At 37.4% G+C, this 22,232-nt stretch overlaps 1 protein-coding gene across 1 annotated transcript; it reads left to right on the top strand.

Moving 5' to 3' along the window:
* The first annotated feature begins 5,589 nt into the window (after positions 1-5,589).
* LOC141556331 (homeobox protein SIX4-like) lies at positions 5,590-20,229 on the top strand. Its single transcript, XM_074290291.1, has 3 exons — positions 5,590-6,537; positions 9,826-10,514; positions 15,683-20,229. Exons 1-3 carry the CDS (start codon positions 5,627-5,629, stop codon positions 16,477-16,479), a joined length of 2,397 nt encoding a protein of 798 aa, XP_074146392.1. The 5' UTR covers positions 5,590-5,626; the 3' UTR covers positions 16,480-20,229.
* Positions 20,230-22,232: the final 2,003 nt, after the last annotated feature.

Raw genomic sequence — 22,232 nt, 5'->3', positions numbered from 1 at the left:
TTGTTATTTGTATAGCCAGTTTTATATGTGCAATAATAAAATTGATACTGGGTCCATGACTGTTCCTTCTTCCTCTATCCACCAAGGTATCCCTCTCAATTTTGGGATCCATAGATGCCTAAGCTATGTCCAATTATAGGAGAGCCTGATCAGCTTAAAAAACAAAAAACAAAAAAAAAACTGGTTCTTTTTCTGACATAATCATTCATGTTGTCATTGTTTGTTCTTTCTTGAAGCAGACCAATATATGAAGGTGATGTCTTGACTTGCTTGTGTATTGAATTTAAGTGCCACAGAATTGAACAAAGTCATCAGCCTCACTCATCCAGAGATATCAAAGTCTGGTAGTAAGACATAAGTCAAGGCAACTGGCAATGGCCTGGATTTTTGTCTCAATTTATAAAACATTCATTTATAGTGCTACCCCAGAACTTCAAGCAAAATTAAATAAAGCTTAGGTTTTGGCTCATGTTTAAGGTTTCACTAGAAATAAGGTATAGGATAGCAATTTACTTCCTACATATACAAAATAAATACATAAGATCCAAGTATATATTAACAAGACTTAAAACAAGCATAAATGGCAATAATATAACTAACTACAGTGATATTCTCCTAAGAGGCTGAGCAATTTTGGGGGTTACACAAGAGGCATTTTACAAAATCACAAAGAGTTTGAGAGTTGAAATGATATCAGTGGTCATTTAATTAGCCTAACTCATATATCAAAATATCCCCCACTATAATATAGATGGCAAGTGGTTCTCCAGCCACTACTTACAGACCTCAATGGAAGAAGAACCATCCCACATCCCATCTTTCCAAACAGTTCATTTTATTTCTGTACAGTTCTAATTTGAGTTTTTCCTGATTCTAAATTGATCTATTTGCAACTTCCCTCCACTTCTGATTCTTCCCTGTGGAGCCAAACAAAACAAACCTAACCCCTTCTTCACAAGATAGTTCTTTCAAATAATTTAATATAGCTACCACATATCTAATCTTCTATTTTCCAGTGTAAACATGTCCAATTCCTTCTACAAATCCTTATGTGTTAAGGATTCATGTCCCTTCATTATTCTGGTTACACTTCTCTGATCACTCTCCAGCTTATCAGTATCTTATTTAAACTGTGGAGTTCAGCATTTTATATTTCACCGCCTGCTTTTTACAATCCATACAATTCTTCCAAGGGCTATATTTTCTGGCAAGTCAGATCTAGGGTTCCATTAATCCTCTAGATTGAAGTCATCTTCTTCAGTTAGATATAATAGATATAGGGTATTGTCTATACTGAGAAAGAACCTAAGATCTTCTGATTTCCTGATAACCTGGATGTGTCCATCTTGGCATCTTTGTTCACCTTTCTTCAAGGAAGAAACAAAAACGAGACCCAGGGTCCTCAGGGCCTCGGACACCCCTAGGCAGGAATATGCTTTAGTTTCCATGTATTCACAATCAGCATGGGGAAGGGCACCTGCTTTCTACTTCATCCTTCCAGAAAAAGCTTGACTAATCTTCATAGGACAGGATATAGGAAGAAAAGAAATAGAGGGACCATAAAGATCTACTGGTTCAGTAGCAATTGCTGTTCAGTGGTCAATAAGGGAATTGCTTTGTCAGGGGTAAGACCTTTAAGTGTTGAGTCATTTTCATCCCTACAGTGATGAAAAACTTTCAGGTAAGTTGATGTTTCTAATTGTGGTATAGGCTTTGAGGAGATACTAAACTCTAATAATACTTAAGTATTATATTGATTTCTCAAAAATGTCTGCATCTTATGTGACCAGTTTTCAAAATATTTAAGCGTGGATATCTCTAATACAATGGACATGAAGCTGTGATTGGAGCCACAATTCCAATCACAACTGTGGAGCTTGAAAGTTTTTAGGAAAGATCTGGTATAATACTCCCTTAAATGACACCCAAAAACTTAACCTCATATATATCCCCTTTCAGAATTTTCAAAGAATAAAGATGGAGGGAGCTTACCTGATTCCTCTTGGTTCTTGGTTTATGCCTATTTCATTTCACTAGTAAATATTTGGGCTTTATTGATCTGTGTGATCTCACTGACCTGGAAAACTTCTTTCACCAGATCAGTACAGGTGGCAACTTAACTATTCACTCTGATCTTAGAGTGATTGTTGTCCAGTTCCATCAATAAATACTCTATAGAGTAAGTATATAATTAGTTCCTAGTGACCTTCCTTTGGGTCTTTAAGTATTTGTAGATAACCAGCTATTTATCTCCTATCATTCACTCTTTCTAAGTAATAGCCTTCCTTGGAGTAGCCTTGCCTTTTTATTTGCATCCCCAAAACTTAGCATACAATAAGTGCTTAATAAATGCTTATTTGTTCATTCTACAGAAAGGTCTTTTATAGCATTCCTTATATATCATTTTTTATCATGTAAGTTATTCATAATATTATTTAGCCTACTCATATATATCATGTGTTTTCTTTGTCCATAATTCCAATTCTTTTGATATTGAGATGCATCATAGTTCAATGGAACAAGAACTGGATTTTGGCATCAGAAAACCTGATTCAGATACTAGCTCTGCAACTTACTATCTTGGAAAAGTATTTAATCTCTCTGGGCAACAAAACATTAAAAATTAAAATTAAGAGGTTGGACTAGATAACTTTTAAAGTCTTTTAAAACTCTACATATGTGATCTTATTCTTACTCTTGTGATCTTATTCAATTCTAGTACAAGTTAACTGTCCATTTTTAGTGCCTAGCAAGATATTTTACCAGATTAGTAAGCTTCCATCCAACATCATGTTTTGATTTGGAAAATATATGCATCATTCATTTTTTGAATAGATATGGATCTCATTGAGGTAGTCTTGTAATGTTCTTGGACTTAGTCAATGCAATGTTATCCACAAATAGCATCTTCAGGAAAAACCTATCATCCTCAGTTCAGGGATTAGTAAAGTGTTCAATTTTGAAAGGCCAGGTTGACCACCAAACATGTTCCAAACTGAAGTTTGAGAAAATAAAGGCAATGTATGGTCTGATAAATGGCGAAGAGCTCTGGATTTATCAGTCACATCAATCATAAGTAGCTTGTTCTATAATTTCGTTGGCAATATTATAATTTACATATAACTTTGCTACATGTAAGAATTGGTTAAATTGACCTTGAAAACAATTTGGAATTGTGCAAGGAAAGTAAAAATATTATTTATAGCCCTTGACTTAATGGTATTACTATGAGACATATGTTCCATAGACCTGTAAACTGACAGAAAGTAAAGTCACAAAAATGTTCAAATAGAAGCTCCAAGTAACTAAAAATAAAATAATTGGGAAACAGCTGAAAAAACTATTGAATACAAAGGTAATAAAATGTTGTTCTTTGAAAAAAAAATTAGAATATAATGAATACAGAGAAATATAAGAAGACTTGTATAAACAGTACACTGAGTAATGACCAATTTTGGTTCCACAGTAGAGATGATGAAACATATTCCCTCACATGGTAAAGAGGATGATAGATGCAGAATATGGTATATTTTGTTAGGTCACTGTATAGGTTTTTTGCATATTTGTGTTTTCATTTTTATAAGAGGTAGTTTGATGCTGAAGTAGGTATCTAGAAATAATTGTGGCATCTATAAAACATTTAAAAGTTCAATTATATTTCAGTGAATCCTTGACAGGATTCATGTACAGCCTCTGATTCACACTGGAGGTTTGATTCTCTAGGATGCATTATATAAGATTGTAAATTACAGAAAGCTTGACCTGTATTGGTAGAGTTTCCACAATATGGAGCTTCCTCCACCAATCCAATCACATGTCCAGACCAAAAGAAGAATGAAAAAAAGAACTTTGTAAGAAGCTCCTAATACTGGAAGGCAATGACTATCATTTCTTTCTTTTCATCCTCAACAGTGCCCAGCACATAAAAGTCTTTAACGAATGCATGTTAAGCAGCTGTTAAAGGACTTGAATATATTACATTAAAAGATAAAGATCCTAGGGCAGCTAGTTAGTGCAGTGATTAGGGCACCAGCCCTGAAGTCAGAAGGACCTGAGTTCAAATATGGCCTCAGACACTTAACACTTCCTAGCTGTGTGACCCTGGACAAGTCACTTAAGCCCAACTGCCTTAGCAAAAAAAAGAAAAAAAAAAAAAAAAAAAGATAAGATCTGGACTTGGGATGTGTAAGTGAAAGACGCCTGAGCAGGTGTCATGATAATCTGAAGCAGTCACTGAAGGTAATTTGGACAGAAGCAATATTATGAGGACACAGCTGAAGTTAAAACAATGTAGCATAGGAAATGAATCCTGGAATATAATAGCAGCAGGTAGATCCATTTAATGAATAGCATACCGAGACTAGATGACTCTAAGAAAGTGATTTATGTAGCCAATGAAGAAAAAAGGCAATGAGATCCCAGACACCAAAGTTTCAGTCTCAAAGCAAAGGTTTGTAGTCCTATGTTATATCTACAGGTGAAAATAACTACTGATCCTTTCAGAAATACCTGGAGCCTAATATAGAAATGTAACATCTTTGAGTAAGCACAATTATTCATAGGATACATTATAAAGAATATAACTAATCTTCCTTGCTGTTATTATATTATGATAAAATGATGATCTTCTACAATTCATCAATTGTAACAGAAGTATTCTACTGGTACAACACCATTTGTTTTACTATCCTATTGACCTAACCATTGCAATTATTTCATTTTTACTTCCAGCCCTTTATATATCTTCATCTTTAAAATAAGTGTGAATGCCTGATGCTCTGAGTATTCTCAATGTGCTGTCTATATTAAATACTATAAAGTTGTTGTTGTTGTTGTTTTTAAGTAAAACTATTTAATATATGTTTTTACTTGATGGAGAATTTCAATTCTCAATGGGTTCCTTCCCTGTCAGTATTTCTCCATGCCCTTTTATCCTTTTTAAGAAAAATCCACGGTAAGTGTGTGAAAAGAAACAAAATTGGAAGTGTGAAGATATCAATTCTTCTTTTGCTTCTTTATGGTATTGTCATCTTTTTGCTAGTGGTAACTTTTTTGTTAGATTTTTGGCAACTCGATATGAAGGCTACATGTTTTCCTTAATACTACTTATCTATTATTTTCTTAGAACTGTCGCTGAAAATTTTTTTACAAGACTTCTACTGTCTAGCTTTCAGGTGATGATATGTTTTGTTAACTCAGTGGCCCGTGTTAAGAAGAATGTCCGAACTTCTCCAGGTATAGGTGTTTAGGGTCAGGGGAAGGGGGGGAGGGACGGAGAGGAAGGAGGGGTGATTGTGGGGGAGAGAAATTGTGTCTCCTCCTCTTTCTGAATGCAAATAGCCAATGAGGTGGCTCGCCTGGGCCAGTCAGGCTGCTTGTGCCATATAGTATGCAGCAACCCGAGGAGTCACGTTGGGGGAAAGGCAGAAAGGAGCTATCCGTTTACACTACTTTGCTATAGCAGCTATCTTAATGGTGACTGCGTGGCCGGGAAGAAACCTGATCAGCTAGATCCTGCCGAAACTAAGAGGGAGGGAGTGGGCTTTCCGGAGAGGGGAAGGGGGGGAGGGGGGGCGAAAGAAGGAGAGTAGAAGAAAGAGAGGAGTGGGGGGGGGGACGACAAAAAATGTCCTCTTCCTCCCCCACGGACCAGATCGCAAGTGCGGTGGAGATAAAGCAAGAAAATGGGATGGAAGCCACCCCCGAAGGAAAGGAGGCGCCACCAGAAGTGGTGGGGGGAGCTGTGGCAACACTCAATGCTCCGGCTGCCGCCTCTTTCCCCATGGAGCCCGTGGGTTCCACGGCTGCTGCTAGCGAAGAGGAGGGGGCGGCAGTGGCAGTAGCCGCCGCGGCGGCCGCAGCGGCGGTGGCCGCCGCGGGAGCTGCGGCGGACCAGGTACAACTCCACTCCGAACTTCTAGCCCGAAACCATCAAGCAGCCGCTGCTGCCGCCGCCGCCGCTGCTGCCGCCGCCGCCGCGCAGACCCCTCTGGCCTTCTCCCCGGACCACGTCGCCTGCGTTTGTGAAGCATTGCAGCAAGGGGGAAACTTGGACCGCCTGGCCCGGTTCCTATGGTCTCTGCCCCAGAGCGACCTGCTACGTGGCAACGAAAGCCTCCTGAAAGCCCGAGCCCTGGTCGCCTTCCACCAGGGCATCTACCCGGAGCTCTACAGCATCCTCGAGAGCCACAGCTTCGAGTCGGCCAACCACCCACTTCTGCAGCAGCTCTGGTACAAGGCGCGCTACAGTGAAGCCGAGAGAGCGCGGGGCCGGCCCTTGGGAGCTGTGGACAAGTACAGGCTGAGGAGAAAATTCCCCTTGCCCCGGACCATCTGGGACGGCGAGGAGACGGTGTATTGTTTCAAGGAGAAGTCGCGCAACGCGCTCAAGGAGCTGTACAAGCAGAATCGTTACCCGTCCCCAGCAGAGAAGCGGCACCTGGCCAAGATCACCGGCCTCTCCCTCACTCAGGTCAGCAACTGGTTCAAAAACCGGAGGCAGCGCGACCGGAATCCCTCCGAGACCCAGTCCAAAAGGTGAGCCGCCAAACTTTCCTCCTCCTTCTCCTGCCTCTTTTCTGTCTCTGTCTGTCTCTGTTTCTCCTTCCTCTCGTTCGCCCTCCTCTAACCCCCAGCCTGCTTTTCCTCCAAACGCTTGCAAATATGGCGCTTACCTTCCCCACTAGCCTTGTCCTGCTGCTGCCCACCTCTCCCTTCCCTCCTCCCCCCTCCTTCTCTTCCCGGACGCTGCACTGGAGGACTAAGGAGTGGAGGTAGGCTGGGGTGGGGGGGGGGAAGGGAGGAGGAGGGAACAGACCTCTTTACCCTCCCCCCTCCTTCCCCTAGAAGTTTCTTCTAGCCCGGGTATCAGTCCCCACCCCCCACCTTTGACCAAGCAGTTCTGCCCACCCCGATCCCCTCAGCCTTTTGAAGTTGCCACTGTCCCCAGGTCTGGCGGGGTGAAGCGAAGGAGTTTGCTGGCAAGCGAAGAGTGCGCTCGGCTTCCAGCTTCCTCCTTCCTCCTTGCTCTGGGGCTCGCTGACTTTGGGCTTTTCTCCCTGTTTAGACATAGGCATGATGGGCTGCTGACACACAAACATGCCCACCGCACCCCACCCTAGCCTTTTAGTTCTGCTTTCTCCAGCTTGAGCACACACACATCACACCACACCACACACCCCTACCTGGGGTTCTGCAGCTTCTCAGTCTTGGGCTTGGAAAATGCTGTAGAGAAATTGGGGGCAGAGGGGCCTGTACTTTGGGTCCTGGTAGGTGATGGGAGGGAGGTTGTTGAGTGGGAGGATGGGGGAGGGTGGGTGGGGGGGAAGTGTTAAGACTTGAGGTTTATTTGACAGAGTTAATCATTCACTTTGCCCGCTGTTCTTTTCAGCAGTAGCAGCAGCAGCAACGTGGGGGTGTTAGTGCGGCTCGCGTCTACCTTGTTTTGAAACCTGATTCTGAGCTCCTTCGGGTCGGGTTTCAACGCAGTCCCGGGAAGCCGGGAATGAAAAAAAAAAAAGTGCTTTCTTAACTCGATTCTCCTGTGGCTCCATGGCTAGAGAGCTTATGGCGGGCAGTGGGGAAGGAAGTGGGTGCACAGCGATCTCTTGCCGGTTTGGAGCTTTTGTTTCTTTCAGCCTTTCCTCAGTCAGAAAGGATCAGGTTTCCCAGAGCTTTTGTTTTTGCGTCTGAATATACTTCCTGTGGTTATGTGTATCACTGGGATGGTGCTTACCTGAGTTTGTGGCACAGAAATGGTTGAAAGAGATAGTGACCCCAACCCTCCAGGAGAAACTATCAAAATATCTACAATATATCGATCAAAGAGCGAATCAAAGAGCTAAGGTGAGCCGAAGCTAAAGGGTTTTAAGTTCTCTAAGAACTGGAGCCGGCCAGGTGGAGGTGACCACTCGTCGCACAAGGCACATTCCAGAGCCTGCTCTCCTCCTACTGCCCCTCCCCCTTTCCCCTCTTCCCTCCTTCCTTGGGCAAATCGGGCCTCCAGGCATTCCTCTCCCAGGGAGGGAGGGAGGGAGGGAAGAGGAAAGAAGGAGGGCGGTGAGGCGGTTGTGCAGAGCCAGCCGAGGGCCCCTAGAGCAGCGAGGAGAATCCAATACTGAAGACGGAGTGTAACCAAAACAAAACACACCAAAAGAGAGAGAAAGTGAGTCTGAAAATAAAGTAAGAAAAAAAGTTGCTGATAAGAGAATTAATTACTCCCCAATCAAAAACTCTGCTTTTATTAGCCTAGGGTTAGGGATCCCCGCCCTACTCCTCTAACAAAGAAAAAAATAAGTGGGGCCCCAGGGTAGAAAGTAAGGGGTGTCCTGGCACACCCAATACAGGATCCTACCTCCCCTCCCCCTCCCGGGCTGTTTTCACACCTCCATCACCGCACACAAGCTCCAATCCTCTTCTTTTCCTACCATCTGTGCTTTCTCCCTCACTGCCCCCTCCTCCAGGTTGCCCCTCTCCGGATCTGCCCCCTTCCCTACCCTCCCCCAATGAGTCACTCTCTCAGACAGCGATTGAGGCTCAATCTCAGCTCATAAATCAAAATGCTCACAGCTCTCCCCGCCGCACAGCCCAAAGCCAAAGTAATCCCCTCCTTCAGCACTAAAGTGAAACAGACCCTGCTAGGAACCATCCCTGGGCCAACCAGGCCAAAAACAAACCACCTTCTTCAGCTCTCCAATCAGCCTCTCTCCTGCTTCCATTCCAGTGTTAGGCCAAGTAGGGAAACACCACCACATTTACATCCTGAATCCTTTTTCTAAACCTGGTAGATGAAAAAAGAAAAGGAGGTATTCTCAGGAACAGATGGAATCTGGAAGAACTCGGGAAGAGGCCTGAGGGTGCCTGGCCTGGAAACCACAATAAGGGAGGGGGAAGTATTTGGTTTCTTCTTGTTACATGTTGTTTTTAGCTTATCCCCTTTCCCACTCATTTCACCTGACCCATTTCTATTTTTTTTCCTAAGTTCAAACACAAATGCTTGCCAAGTAGTTCTTTTAGTGATGAAGGCACCTTCTCCAGAAGTCCAGCAATTTCTTTAGAATTGGATAGGGGAGAGTTGGGTCCATAAAAGCTGATGATTCGGGAGGGTCAATTGATGTAAACATTTACAGAAAGTGGTTGTAGAGTTATCACTTCCCATTATCTGTCCAGGTCTCTAATAGGTTTAAAAAAATTAAACCACCTCAAGGTGCTACATTTTCTTTTCTCTGGGGCTACTGGAAGCCTATATCTTAGTGCTTTGGCTCTTGCATTGTCTCTAAAATAGTACTGATCAAATTTGTTTAAAGGAGTTTCTCAACCCAAAATTCCAATAAATAAGTTTCTAGTTATACTTTTTAAGTATAACTAGAAACTTATTTATTAGTAGGAGTCAGAATTGTAATGGTAGAAAAAATATATACTCTGCCACTAGATATATGACTACGGACCTTTAATTTCTCTGTTTGGGACCTCAGTTTTCACCTCTGTATCTAAGAGATAAGCTATGTGGTTTCTGAGGTCCTTCCAGCTTTAACTTCCTATTATTCCCACTATATATTTTATTCATATTGGCTGACACTGCATTCCCCAGACCATTTTTCTGAGTTTATCAAAAGATGATTTAGGATTTGAGATTCCCCTCCCCCAACCCCTTTACTCATACTTAAGATCTCTTCTCAGAAACTTCCCAATCTAAATCAGACCAACAGACACCATGCTTTCTTCCCATTCTTTATTTTAGGATCTGATTTTCCAAACAGATTGCAAGTATTTAAAATGTCATCTCCTTGACCTCTAATGTGTCTTGATTTCTTCTCTCCTATCCAGTGAATCAGATGGTAATCCAAGCACTGAAGATGAGTCCAGCAAGGGACATGAAGATTTATCTCCTCATTCACTCTCTAGTTCTTCTGATGGAGTTACCAACTTGAGCCTTTCTAGCCACATGGAACCAGTGTATATGCAACAAATCGGAAACACTAAAATATCATTAAGTTCCCCTGGAGTTTTACTGAATGGAGGTTTAGTACCTGCAAGTACTTCACCTGTCTTCCTTAATGGCAATTCCTTTATTCAGGGACCTAACAGTGTAATTCTTAATGGACTAAATGTAGGAAATGCACAGTCTGTGACTTTAAACCCATCAAAAACGTCATCAAGCATTGTGAACAATAGTGCATCTATGACTGACATCTTGGGATCTCCTTCAGAGGATGTAAAAGACTTCAAAGTTCTTCAGAGTTCCACAACAAATTCTGCAGCAACAACATCTTACAGCCCCAGTATCCCTGCTTCATTTCCTGGTTTAATACCTAGCACTGAAGTTAAAAGGGAAGGCATACAAACAGTGGCTTCTCAAGATGGAGGTTCTGTGGTGACTTTTACAACACCAGTACAAATAAACCAGTATGGCATTGTACAGATCCCCAATTCAGGAACAAATGGCCAGTTACTTAATGGAAGCATTGGATTCTCTCCTCTGCAGCTGCCTTCTGTCTCAGTGGCAGCTTCACAAGGTAAAGGCTTCATTTGCTATGTAATGCCTTGGGCAAAAGTGAGTATGTGTGTCAGCTGCTGTCTTTTGTGAAACCTATGAAGGGGTGTTGTAGCCCATGTGGCCTGGTGTCTGCTACAGCTGCAGAATATCCTTGTTCTTGCTGCTCACCCTCATTATAACACCTGTTAGCAACACTCAACATGCTTAACTCCCTAGGATCATGGGGATGAGCTGTATTTTTTTTTAGGACCTGAATAGAAAAATATAGTTCACAACAAGGCTTGCCAGCTCTACAATTATAAAAATATAAAATATTGGTGCTTGAAAAATAACCCATTGCTTAACTTTTTAAAATTAAAAATCAATGTTAGAGCTTAGAACAAAGAATAAGCCGAAGATTTAGTGTAAACATGTATTTTACCTAAGCATCAAGTGTTTGATCAAAAACATTTTGTAAGAGCAAGCTAAAATCAGGCACAGTGATGAGTGTTTTGATTCTCTATGAACCATGTTCTTCCTATAATTAAGTATAACAAAACTAAAGGAAAAGCAAAAGAATGTGTGATTGAACGTCTGTTTATATGCCCTTAGACTTACTCATCAGATAGGGGGAAGTCTCTCAGATGATTGCTTATTTCCATTATTTCTATAGGTAAAAAGAGATTTGATCAAAAGCAGAACAATCTATTACACTAGAGGGGGCTTGAACTGGACTTCATGAGAACTAAGGGCTAGCTCTCTCAATGACTTTGAGCAAGTTTCTTAGTCCTTCTTTTTGAGTTTATGTATCTATACAATGGAGATGGTGAAAACTTTAATTTCAAAAGTTGAACACTATTAATCCTAGGATAGAAGTTTTATGTCATTTCAGGCAAACCCAATGTATGAAAATAGAAGTAGAGTGACTTGCCCAGGATTACATAGCCAGTAATTGCCAAAATCTAGACTCAAATTGAAGTCTTCTGATTCATCTGAAAGTACTGCTCTTTGGACTATAGCACACACAAAAAAATATCAATTAGGGAGTGGTTGTTCATTTAAAAGTATTTACAATAGAATTTCATTTGAAATCTCATTTTCCTGAGGCATTTAAATAATGTTAGAGAAATAGTTAAATAATGAGGGGTAATGCTAATGTGGAGCTCTGAAAAGGCCTTGGGTTTAATTCCTGGTTTTGCCACATACTGTATGTGTGACCTTGGATAAACTACTTTATTTCTTTAGAGCTCAGTCACCTCATCTGAAAAATGGAAGATTTAGCTTAGGTGACTCCTAATAATCCTTCTAAATCTAAATCTTTTAATTCTGTGATTTGACTTACAAATCTAGAATGTATACATTGAATTTCAGGAATACATAAAATGAAGTATTGTGTTATATAGCATTAAACTTTCCTAGCTTGTGATAGAAAAATAATTCAGAAATAAATTTTGTTTTGTATATGTATTCCCATTTTATCTCACAACATATTCATCATTATTTTGGTTTTACAAGTTATTGAAAGAGCTAAAACAATAGAAAAACTATGAAAAATGAGGTGAAAATCAGTGTTAGTTTTTTACATGACTAAATATGCATTTTTTTTCTCATTACTATCTCTTCCTCCCACACCCACCTTTTACAAATCAGTTTTCTCTCTTCAGGAAAATTCACTAAGGGCCAATAGGTAAAATCTCAAGATACCATATTTGAAGCAAAAAGTGAATAGGTATAAGGGGTGGGGTGAGTTGGGAAGAAAATTTGAAATGGAGAAATACTTTTGATGTGTAACCTGGGAAACTTGATGCCACAGAAAATTATTAGGGGCTAATAGCTTAATTTCTTTTAAAATGAGACATTTAATGGGAATAAGAATAGCATTTTCATTTATAATAGCTAAGATCAAATGACAGGGTTGTCAGTATTGGGACTATTGGGGTAGGTTGAAGGCATAAGTTTAACCAGATGGGTTCAGGAATTAAGTGTTCCTCTTGAAACAGTATAGCAATTCACAATTCTGCATGTTTTTAGTCCTTAACTATCTAACATAGAACTTCGAGCTATGATAGCTAAGATAAAAGCTGCTGACTAAAATTATCTTTTTATACCTAGTCCTTCTTTGTGTTGGAAAAAAAAATAATTCACAGATCTTATATGTGAGAAAAATATGTATTTAACCATATCATTTCTTGTCATCAAGTTGTTAATATATTTTCTATCTAGTCTTTTGTTTTATTATAAAATATTTATTTACTTCTTATCAAAAAACATAATCCTTGAATCCTTGAAACATAATCCTTATAAAGTTTTATTTATCCATTTAGTTGTGACAACAATTCTCTTTAGATTTATAATGCAATTTCTTTATTCAGTAGCTATTGGATCTGAAAAGAGATCCCCGGATCATCTTTGTATTTTTCTATTAATTAATATTAGCATTTCTAGAACATACTCAAAAATTTGACTGTTTACTTTTAAGTAGCTATTAAAAAGATTTAAAAAATTATTTAAAAGCACTTCCTAAATTGCTAGAAATTTTGATAAATCACTAATTAAATGTTCTGAGGCTACAGATAAAGGCAAGTATGTCAGTCCTTGATATAAAAGAGCTTACATTCTAATGGGGAAAAAGGGGAAGATACAGCAAATAAAAAGGAGATTAAAAAAAGAAAGGAAGTTACATGTGCTAGCAAGCAAATTTCAAATAAAACATATGCTTCAGCAAATATATGTATGTATGTATATAAAATTTAACCACATCCTAGAAGCTCAGGTTGAAAATTTTAAAGTATATTTAATCTTCAGGCAAATCTTTTTAGTTGCTTGACTGACACAGCCATTTGGTAGGGAAATTGGAGCGGAGAGCATATAAAAAGATAACAAATAAGAATAATCTGAGTATGTCTTCAATATATTTTATTTCAGAAACATAATTATGACTTTATTGTTTAGAAATTATAAATGTGTCTAAATAGACATAGTAGAAGAAAATACATTTTCTTGTATATTTTAATCTAAGACAAAAACATACCTTACTAATTGTATACATTTTCCTGAAATTTCAAATATCAGAAAACATAATTTTCTTTACAGAATGCTTTCCAAAATGTTGACTTTGAAGAAATTCCAATGTAGTTAGGAGACTGACAAATTTTTCTGAGGATATCTGAAGTTTCCTATCATAGTTCAATTATTAGCCTAGGAAGGTAACTTCATAACAATAATTCTTATTAGTCAAGCAAAAAACATTCTTTTATGAATTCTACTTAAAATTGGAACTTTCTCCATGAACTAAATTGAATACTAGCAACCCAGATAATTTAACATTTACAAAGTAACTTTCCAAAAACCTTCCTTTGAAGTTGGTAGTGTAAGTATAACTGTTTTCCAGTTGAGGAAACTGAGACTCAAAAATGTTAAGTGATTACAACTATGTGTTTAGGAAACATTGGAACTATGATATGCTGACCAGGTTTTTTTTTTTTTTTTTTTAATTTTTATAGACTAAGGGTTTCTTAACCTTTTTTATGTAATGGACCCCTTTGGTAGTATGACAAAATCCATGCATCCATTTTCAGAATAATTTTTAATGCATAAAATATATAATATTAGAAAGAAAATCAATTATGTTGCAAATATAGGTTTGTTTATTTGTTTGTTTGTTTTTGCAAGGCAATTGGTTTTAAGTAACTTGCCCAGGGTCACACAGGTAAGGTAAATACAATTTTTTTGAAAACTTTTTTTTTTTTTAAGTTTGTTCACCCCAGAGTAAGAACCTCTGGTTTAGACAGTCACTTTGAAAGATTTCAGAGCAGAATGGAAAGGCAATTTGGTATAAGGGATACACTGGACTTAGAATCTGGAAGACCTGGATTTGAATTCTGCCTCTAGCCATGTATACTTGAACAAAACAGTCATCTTCTTGGATACTATACAATGAAGGGTTGGAATCAAACAATTTTTAACGAGCCTTCTAGCTCTAAATGTATAGTCAATTTGTCAAGACCCTTTTCCCCTCTCATTAATAGAATATTTTAGTGAAATCCTTAAATTTGTAATCTTTGCTTTATTTTTCCTATATAAACAGTCTAAAAAAAGAAAACAGGTTTTCATGAAGCACTTGAAAGATTTGTACTGGCTGACTAGCCAAACTGCCTCTATTATCTAGTAGAAATATCTCTTCAACTTTCTATTTCCATTGACTATGTAGAATTGGTCTTAAAATGTCAAAAGGAAGTTTTCCTGAAGTAAAATAGAATATTACATGCATATTTTCACAAAAAAAATTTGATAGCTTTGAATGAATTGGATAATTCATTTAATTCTTTATCATTTTTCCTATGGAATTAGTTTCTGTAAAATGTTAATGATAGCCTTAAAAGGTCAGTTTTAAAGAATGAACTCTGGTTTCTATCGAAATGTGTTTGAAGAGGCATATTTCAATATCCTCATTAATTCTGTCTATCACTACATCAGACTTAGAAGCATGTTTAAAGTTCAGTTCTGTTAGAACAAAAGAAAAAAACTTTGAATGTCTAATTGCCTTGACATTATTTATTTTATGGTTAGTTAGGTGAAAGTTTGAAACTTGTCTCCACAGGTTCATATGGTTAACTTAAAGCCCCAGGGCAAGTTCCTTCATGCAGTATTTTCTGCATGTCCATTTATGCTTTTAGTTAGTTATTGACTTGTTCCCAACAAAGGTATTTTGTATTTGTGTTTTTTGTTGGTATAGCCAATAATGCACATCAATTAATTAAGGACAAGGTAGGTAGGCTTTGCAGTGGACAGAATGTTGGGCTTGGAATGAGGAAGATGAGTTTGAATCCAACTTCAGACATTTATTAGCTTTTATCTTCTCTCAATTTCAGGTTCCTCATCTGTAAAATAAGCATAATAATAATGCCTATCTCACGGGGTTCTTATGAGAATCAAATATAAGACAACATGTACAGCACTTTGCAAATCTTAAAGCACTCTATATGTAAATCCTAGCTATTATCAAGCTTTTAGTAGTAAACCAGAAAGACCTAAAATTTAGAATTAAATTAATGGAATTATTTTGTTTTACACTGGCTAAGCTCTTACAGATAATATTAATCATTGGCTTAACTCTGAGAAAAATAACATGTACATAAATAGATAAATACTGAAGTAACTTTCATCAGCCCATATAATTTCCAATCTACTCTATTTTATTCTTTTTAGGTAACATTTCAGTAAATTCAAGCACTTCTGATGGGGGGACATTTACAAGTGACTCCACCACGGCACAGCAAGGAAAGGTTTTCTTCAGCTCTCTTTCACCTAGTACAGTTGTCTACACAGTTCCAAATTCAAGTCAAACAGTAGGATCTGTTAAACAAGAGGGCTTGGAAAGGAGCCTTGTATTTTCTCAATTAATGCCTGTCAATCAAAACCCACAAGTCAATGTAAACATGTCTTCTGAAAATATCTCAAGCAGTGGCCTTCATCCTATGGCCTCATCATTAGTTAATGTAACTCCAACTCACAATTTTTCCCTCGCTCCCCCTGCTCTATTAAATGCAACAGAGCTAAATGCTGATATTACTGAGAGCCAGCCCTTGTCTACACCTGTAACAAGCACATCTACTGTGATATCTGTCAGCAACACTAACTATGCAACTCTTCAGAACTGTTCCCTTATTACTGGTCCAGACCTAATGTCAATTCCAATGACCCAACCTGCCCTTGGGGAAATAGTTCCAGCAGCTGGAGACCGTGTGGGTCATTCTTCCCCAGCAGTACATGAGGATTTTGTCAGAGAGCACCGGTTGGTTCTGCAATCTGTATCTAACATAAAGGAAGATTTCATACCAAGTCCTGAGGACAAAGCAACAAGCAACTTAATGATGCTGGATTCCAAATCCAAATATGTCCTGGATGGCATTGTTGAAACAGTCTGTGAAGAACTGGAAACAGACAAAAAAGAGCTTGCCAAGCTCCAAACTGTTCAGTTGGATCAAGATATGCAAGATTTATAATTTTTTTCCCCTTTGTTTTTGGCATCCATGTTCAAATCTTGTCCAGAGGCCCTGAAGACATTAAGCATTTTCCCTACTTAAGGAAAATACTGCACAGTTTGGCAGGGAGATATGTTTCAAAGACTTTGAATTGAGTTTGCATGAAGACCACAATTAAATCCATGGAAGTGAAACTATATCCTTTTTTTGTTCACGTGTTAATGTTCTCTTTTAACTAAAGAAGAGAACATAAGGGAAATTATCAAAGTGAAGGTGTCATGGTTTGGTTTACTTAATGTAACCCTAAAGGCTGAAATGAAACTTCCACATAAAAACTTATGTTTCAAAAGTAAAAATATGTACATATTTCTAGAAAATGAAATGTAGCTATAAAAGATAGAAACAATGCAATTCTTTTTGTTTACTCTTACTCCATGGGCATTGATACATTTTAAAAAGCATAGATGATACCTCCAAACTATTCTTGATAGTTTTGATGTTAAGAACCTGAATAAACCCTGAATGATTCTATTTGTCAGCATTTTCCCAGCTAGAAAGTACTAAATTGTCTTTGCTGACTGACAGATGAAGATAGCTGGTAGTTTAATGAAGCTCAGATAATTTGACATTCTAATAAAAACAACTCTGAAATAGAATTCAGCATGAATGTAAATATATCAATTACTATTAGAATATTTTGAATTAGTACAATGAATCTTATTTATAGGATATGTTTTCCTTTTACTTGAGGCACAATGAAATGAAAAGAAAACAAGTTTTCTGGCTGTTTAATTTATTTTTATTGTTTGAACAGGAAGTAGACATAATTGTTTCCAACAAAATTTTACTTTTTGTAGGATTTTAAAAGTAATAATTTTTATCAGTAGCCCAGTAAGGTCAATGTTAATAATATTAAAGCAAGAAAACTCTCTGCAATATTCAAACTTGGGTACATTTGTTCATATCCCTATGCGGTTCTTTATTTAGTATTTTTCCAATTGCTTTAAATACCTACATATTTTCTACAGAATTCCAGGTGCCTTTTTTACCTAGTGGCCTTTTATTATTCTTACTAAGGTACAGACATGTGAGGAAAAACATTGACTGTTCTTTGATGCTCCACCCAGGGTTAATTTTACTGTAGAATTGGTTTAATCTGAAAACATACACTAAATTTTTAATAGTTCTATTTCTATTAGTAATGATGATTCAAATAGGTGATTTACTGTTAATACTTTTCATTATAGTGTAACAGTTCTATAAAAACTTCCATGTCATTTCAATCCACATAAACTATCCATATCTGCTATCAAAGCCTAATTATAGAGAAAATGGAACAAGTAAATCTGGTAGAACAAGACCTTTCCCTGTTGAAACTTCTAATCAGTTCTAAGTGTTTTGGAAAATAATTTTTCCATGAGCTATTGAACATCATGATATCATGACTATTGTTTGCACTATCTTTTCATTTCTTTAGAGGTAATTTTTTTTTTAAGTTCAAGGAATCTGTAAATAATGCTGTGAGTTCTGGCTTTAGTTATCAATGACTCTGAACACATGACAGTAGAAGAAAGGTACACATATATGGTGACCAGCATTATGAAATTCTTCTACAGTATCTAAAAATCACAAGAAATAAGTATACTTTACTGAAACTGTCATAGGTAAAGGTACCACATTTATTTATAAGATCAAAATGAAGGGCACATTTTGGCTCCTTAATCCTTATGCGCAGATGCTACTATCATCACTGATTACCATGTATGCTAGGCAAAGGTTTGTGTAGGACCTAAATTTTGTGGTTTGGCTAAATGTGAATGATATACAAAGATCAAGAGCTGTACAAGAAATTCTTTGAGTCATCATTTTGATCAAAAGATGTCCTGTCCTTTTTGAATGAAAAAATAGTGAATATTCCTAGAATTCTAAATGGACAGTGTTTTTGTTAAGCTTTAGGGTTTAATTTTTTTTTTAAGTCAGGTGTTTTAGAGTTCTATTCTTTTCTGCCACTACTTATAATGTTTGTTTGTTTTTTCCTTTGGGTGTGTATTGATCATGTTACTGAGCTTAATTTTATGGTTCTATAGTATAGTTTACAAGAAAATGGTATTTTCCATATAGTTGCTGCAGATCTCAAGAGTTTGTTATGTATTTTAAAGGGCTACCCATCCTATAAAGGAGATGGGGATGTGTTTAAAGCACCAACTAGGAAATCGTATGTGAGTGTGTGCATACATATACATCTTTGTCTTCCAAAGTGTACACACACACACACACACACACACACACACACACACACATACATATAAAAAACACATCTTTGGAAAGTTCATTCTCCTTTCTCCCCTAAGAAAAGATAGCACAAAATTTAAATCTTATCTAGGAAACCCATTTATATTCCAAACATGATCTAATTATATAACCTTTTGATTGCTCCAGGTATATACACACTATATTAAGTAAGAGTCATTGCACATTATAAAGAACATAGTGTTCTTTTCTAGTCTTTCAGTAAGATAAGGGTCAGTTTATGTGGTGTAGTGCATATATATGTGATAAAATAATATAATACTAATCCCATGCACTCCTCACACAAAATTGTAAAGTTATTATTTGCAATACTAAGATTCTGGCCTTTGGAGTTCATATAGCAGAACTTCCCCTCTCACAAAGAAGTGCTTGAAGATGCTGCAAATATCCCTGTGATGATCCCTGAGGGGAATCAAAACAGGGATATATAAATTCCTCTTCATAATCCCCCTGCTGGTTATGGGGTTTCTGGTATGAGCCTATCTATGCACTATGTCAGTCAAAAGTTGACATTTGATTCTTAGTTCTGTATGGTACAGGGCAGTCTGTTGTTTAAAGAGAAGATGTGTTTCTTCCTCATTCAAGCAAAGACGCCCATGTTTTTCCTTTTCACTTCTCCTGTGCATTTATAGGGATGAAAAGGCTCTTTGAAATTACGCACGTGTCAGAGCCTTTCCTTGAATTGTGAAAGGCAGGTAAATGTTATAGCCATAGATAATATCAGTAGGAAATTGCACACTGGCCTTAAATTTTCTTGTATATGCCCTTGTATCTTGCATGTTAATAGTTGGATTACTGGGCACATGTTGCAGCGTGCCCTGCTACATGCTAGACAAGTGTATATTAGTACAATAGCCATAAGTTCTTCATTCTTAATAATATTTTTGATAAAATTCATCTCATGAAAATATCTCTAATTCAGGAAAATTGCAGGGAAAATATTACATTTTTCCAGTGAAGATATCCCAGAGTCTTCCCAAGACTATTAAATGATAGAGCCTAAGAATTGTTTTTTGTCTAACTGGTACATTTCATATAATTTAATGTTACCACCATATGATTCTTCACTCAAAATTATATAGCATGTGGTTCTTTTTGGCTTTCAGGGTTCTGACTCAAAGGAAATGAATTCTTTTGTTGCATGTACTGTATGTTTAGAAGTAACCAGTTAGTTCTGTACTCACTATGATTTTATTGTGCCTTACAACAAAGAACGAATCTATACAGAATGTATATTATGGTATGGGATAACAATAAGTTTTTACTGCACTGTTAGGTGATGGCACACAGAGCATGTCACAGAACATTTCTGTGCTCAATTACCCAACCAAAGAGATCTAAAGTATGTATGTTGTACTGTAATAAGGGTTTATGCCTGGACAATTAAGTGTTTTATTTGTATTCTGAAATGATGTGAACTTATTTTTCTAAATACTATGCTGAATAAACTTTATATTTATATGTCTTGTGTTGGAGAGTTGTTTGTACTAGCTATATATTAAGTATGATTATACAAAGAGTATTATTTTACATTTATGGTGTAGTTTTACTTTCAAAATATAATACACATTACTGAAAAGTACCTTCTGCTAAGGAAAAATACGATTAAAAATTCAAACTAATTTATGGTCTCAACAAAAGTAGGAGGCTGTGGCAAGGGAGATGATTGTCATGAGAGGCAGTATTGCACTGTGAATGTAGATCTGGCTTTGGACTCAAAGTAACCTAGGTTTATGTCACCTATGAACCCTAGGAAGACATTTAACCTCTCAATGACCTAGGCAATTCTCTAAGATAAAATTTCAGAAAAGTTGTTGATCTGCCCTAATAGAGGGAGTTTTCTCTCTTAAGAATGCCCTCACTCCATTGAAAATACAAGTATAATAATTGTGGCATCTAATTCTTTTAATTATAAGGATCACTCTTTAACAAAATTTCACAGATTTTCACATGACAGTAGTTGAACTACTACTGTATTTTAATTGGGAAAATATATAATCACAGAATTCAATATTGCTTTTAAGTGAATTTATATTTTGTTATTGACAATGACATCTACTTAGATTTAGGTAGCAGTTACATAGTATAGCTGATAGATTTATAAAGAGAAAGAACTCAATTTAAATCCTGCTTTAGACACTAACTATATGATCTTGAGCAAGTTATTTAACTTTTATCCTTAGATTCATGTGCAACTCTGCTGATAAGCTCTATTTCTATGTGGAAGTGAGGGGGACCATGTCTTGTCCAAGATAACTACTAATATACTTGATCACTTTTTTTCTATGCTATGGCTAATTAAACTTTCCTTTGTTTGGCTGGATGACCTATAGATGCCTTCCTTCATTCCAATATCAAAACTAAACCACCAAGGAATAAGTCAGATCCAACCTTCCACTCCATCGTTGCATGGCTAGTGTTGAAGAATTCAAACTCAGGTTTTCTTGATTCCCAATCTATTGCTTTATTCACTACATCATTCAGTATGGCCAACCCCAAATGTAGTGTTTTATGCATCCTACTCTCAAATATGGGGCTCCAAGAATAGCTAGAGATTCAAGATATTCAGTGGATCCACAGACACTCAAAATGATAGCTCACAAACCCCCCAATTATGTGTTTACTTTTTTCTTTAGTCAGGCAGAGTATGCAATTAGTTCAAAGCAAAGTCATTTAATGAAATAGTGTGGCAAAAAACATTGCCATAAAGCATGCACTCCCTGTAAATCCCTACAAATATACAAATCATCAGAAGGAAAAGTATGAGGAATTAGGGTGAAAGAAAGAAATACATGTAGAGTGGCAATTCATACCTTTGATGCTACAGGACCATCAAAGCCATCTGTGTCTTCTGGTGATATCATCACACTGTTCTCCTTGGGCCTCCTTCTCTCTGGTTTTGGAATTTGCTTGGCACCCTGTTCCATTAGTTTGTGGTGTTTGCTTTTCAAATACTCTTGGCTGGTGCATTGCTCTGATGCTTTCTTAATCTCTATTAAATGCTGTTCTGGTAGCTGCACATAGACACATAAGTTCTGCAGAAAATTAGTCCTTTTTAATAAGCTCTGAGCTCATCTCTTCAGGGCCACCCAAATATATCAACTTTAGTCAATTAGGCTATAACAACTAGACTCTCTCCCTGATAAGGACAACCTACCAGCTTTTTAGTTATAACTACCATAGCAAACTAACCAAAGCCAGGAAGAGTGACCTCACCCAAGATTAGATCTTTTCTATCCTCTTTTTTTGAGGGAGAGACTAAAGTCTTCTGTTAAAGATTCTTATCTAACTTGGAGTTAAATACTTCTTAGCTACTACCATGATCCTCTTTCAGGCTTAACATGAAAATAAATTTGAGACAGAAGAAAAGATAAATTAAAGAGGCATGGTCATTGTTGTTCATCTATCTAGCCTGTTACTGTTACGCATACAAATATCAGCAGAAAAGCCTTAAAGAATTAGTG

The sequence above is a fragment of the Sminthopsis crassicaudata genome, chromosome 2 (assembly GCF_048593235.1).
Source record: "Sminthopsis crassicaudata isolate SCR6 chromosome 2, ASM4859323v1, whole genome shotgun sequence".
In the NCBI taxonomy this organism is placed as follows: Eukaryota; Metazoa; Chordata; class Mammalia; order Dasyuromorphia; family Dasyuridae; genus Sminthopsis; species Sminthopsis crassicaudata.
Note: the sequence above shows the minus strand (reverse complement) of the source record. Positions and strands in the feature narration are given on the sequence as shown.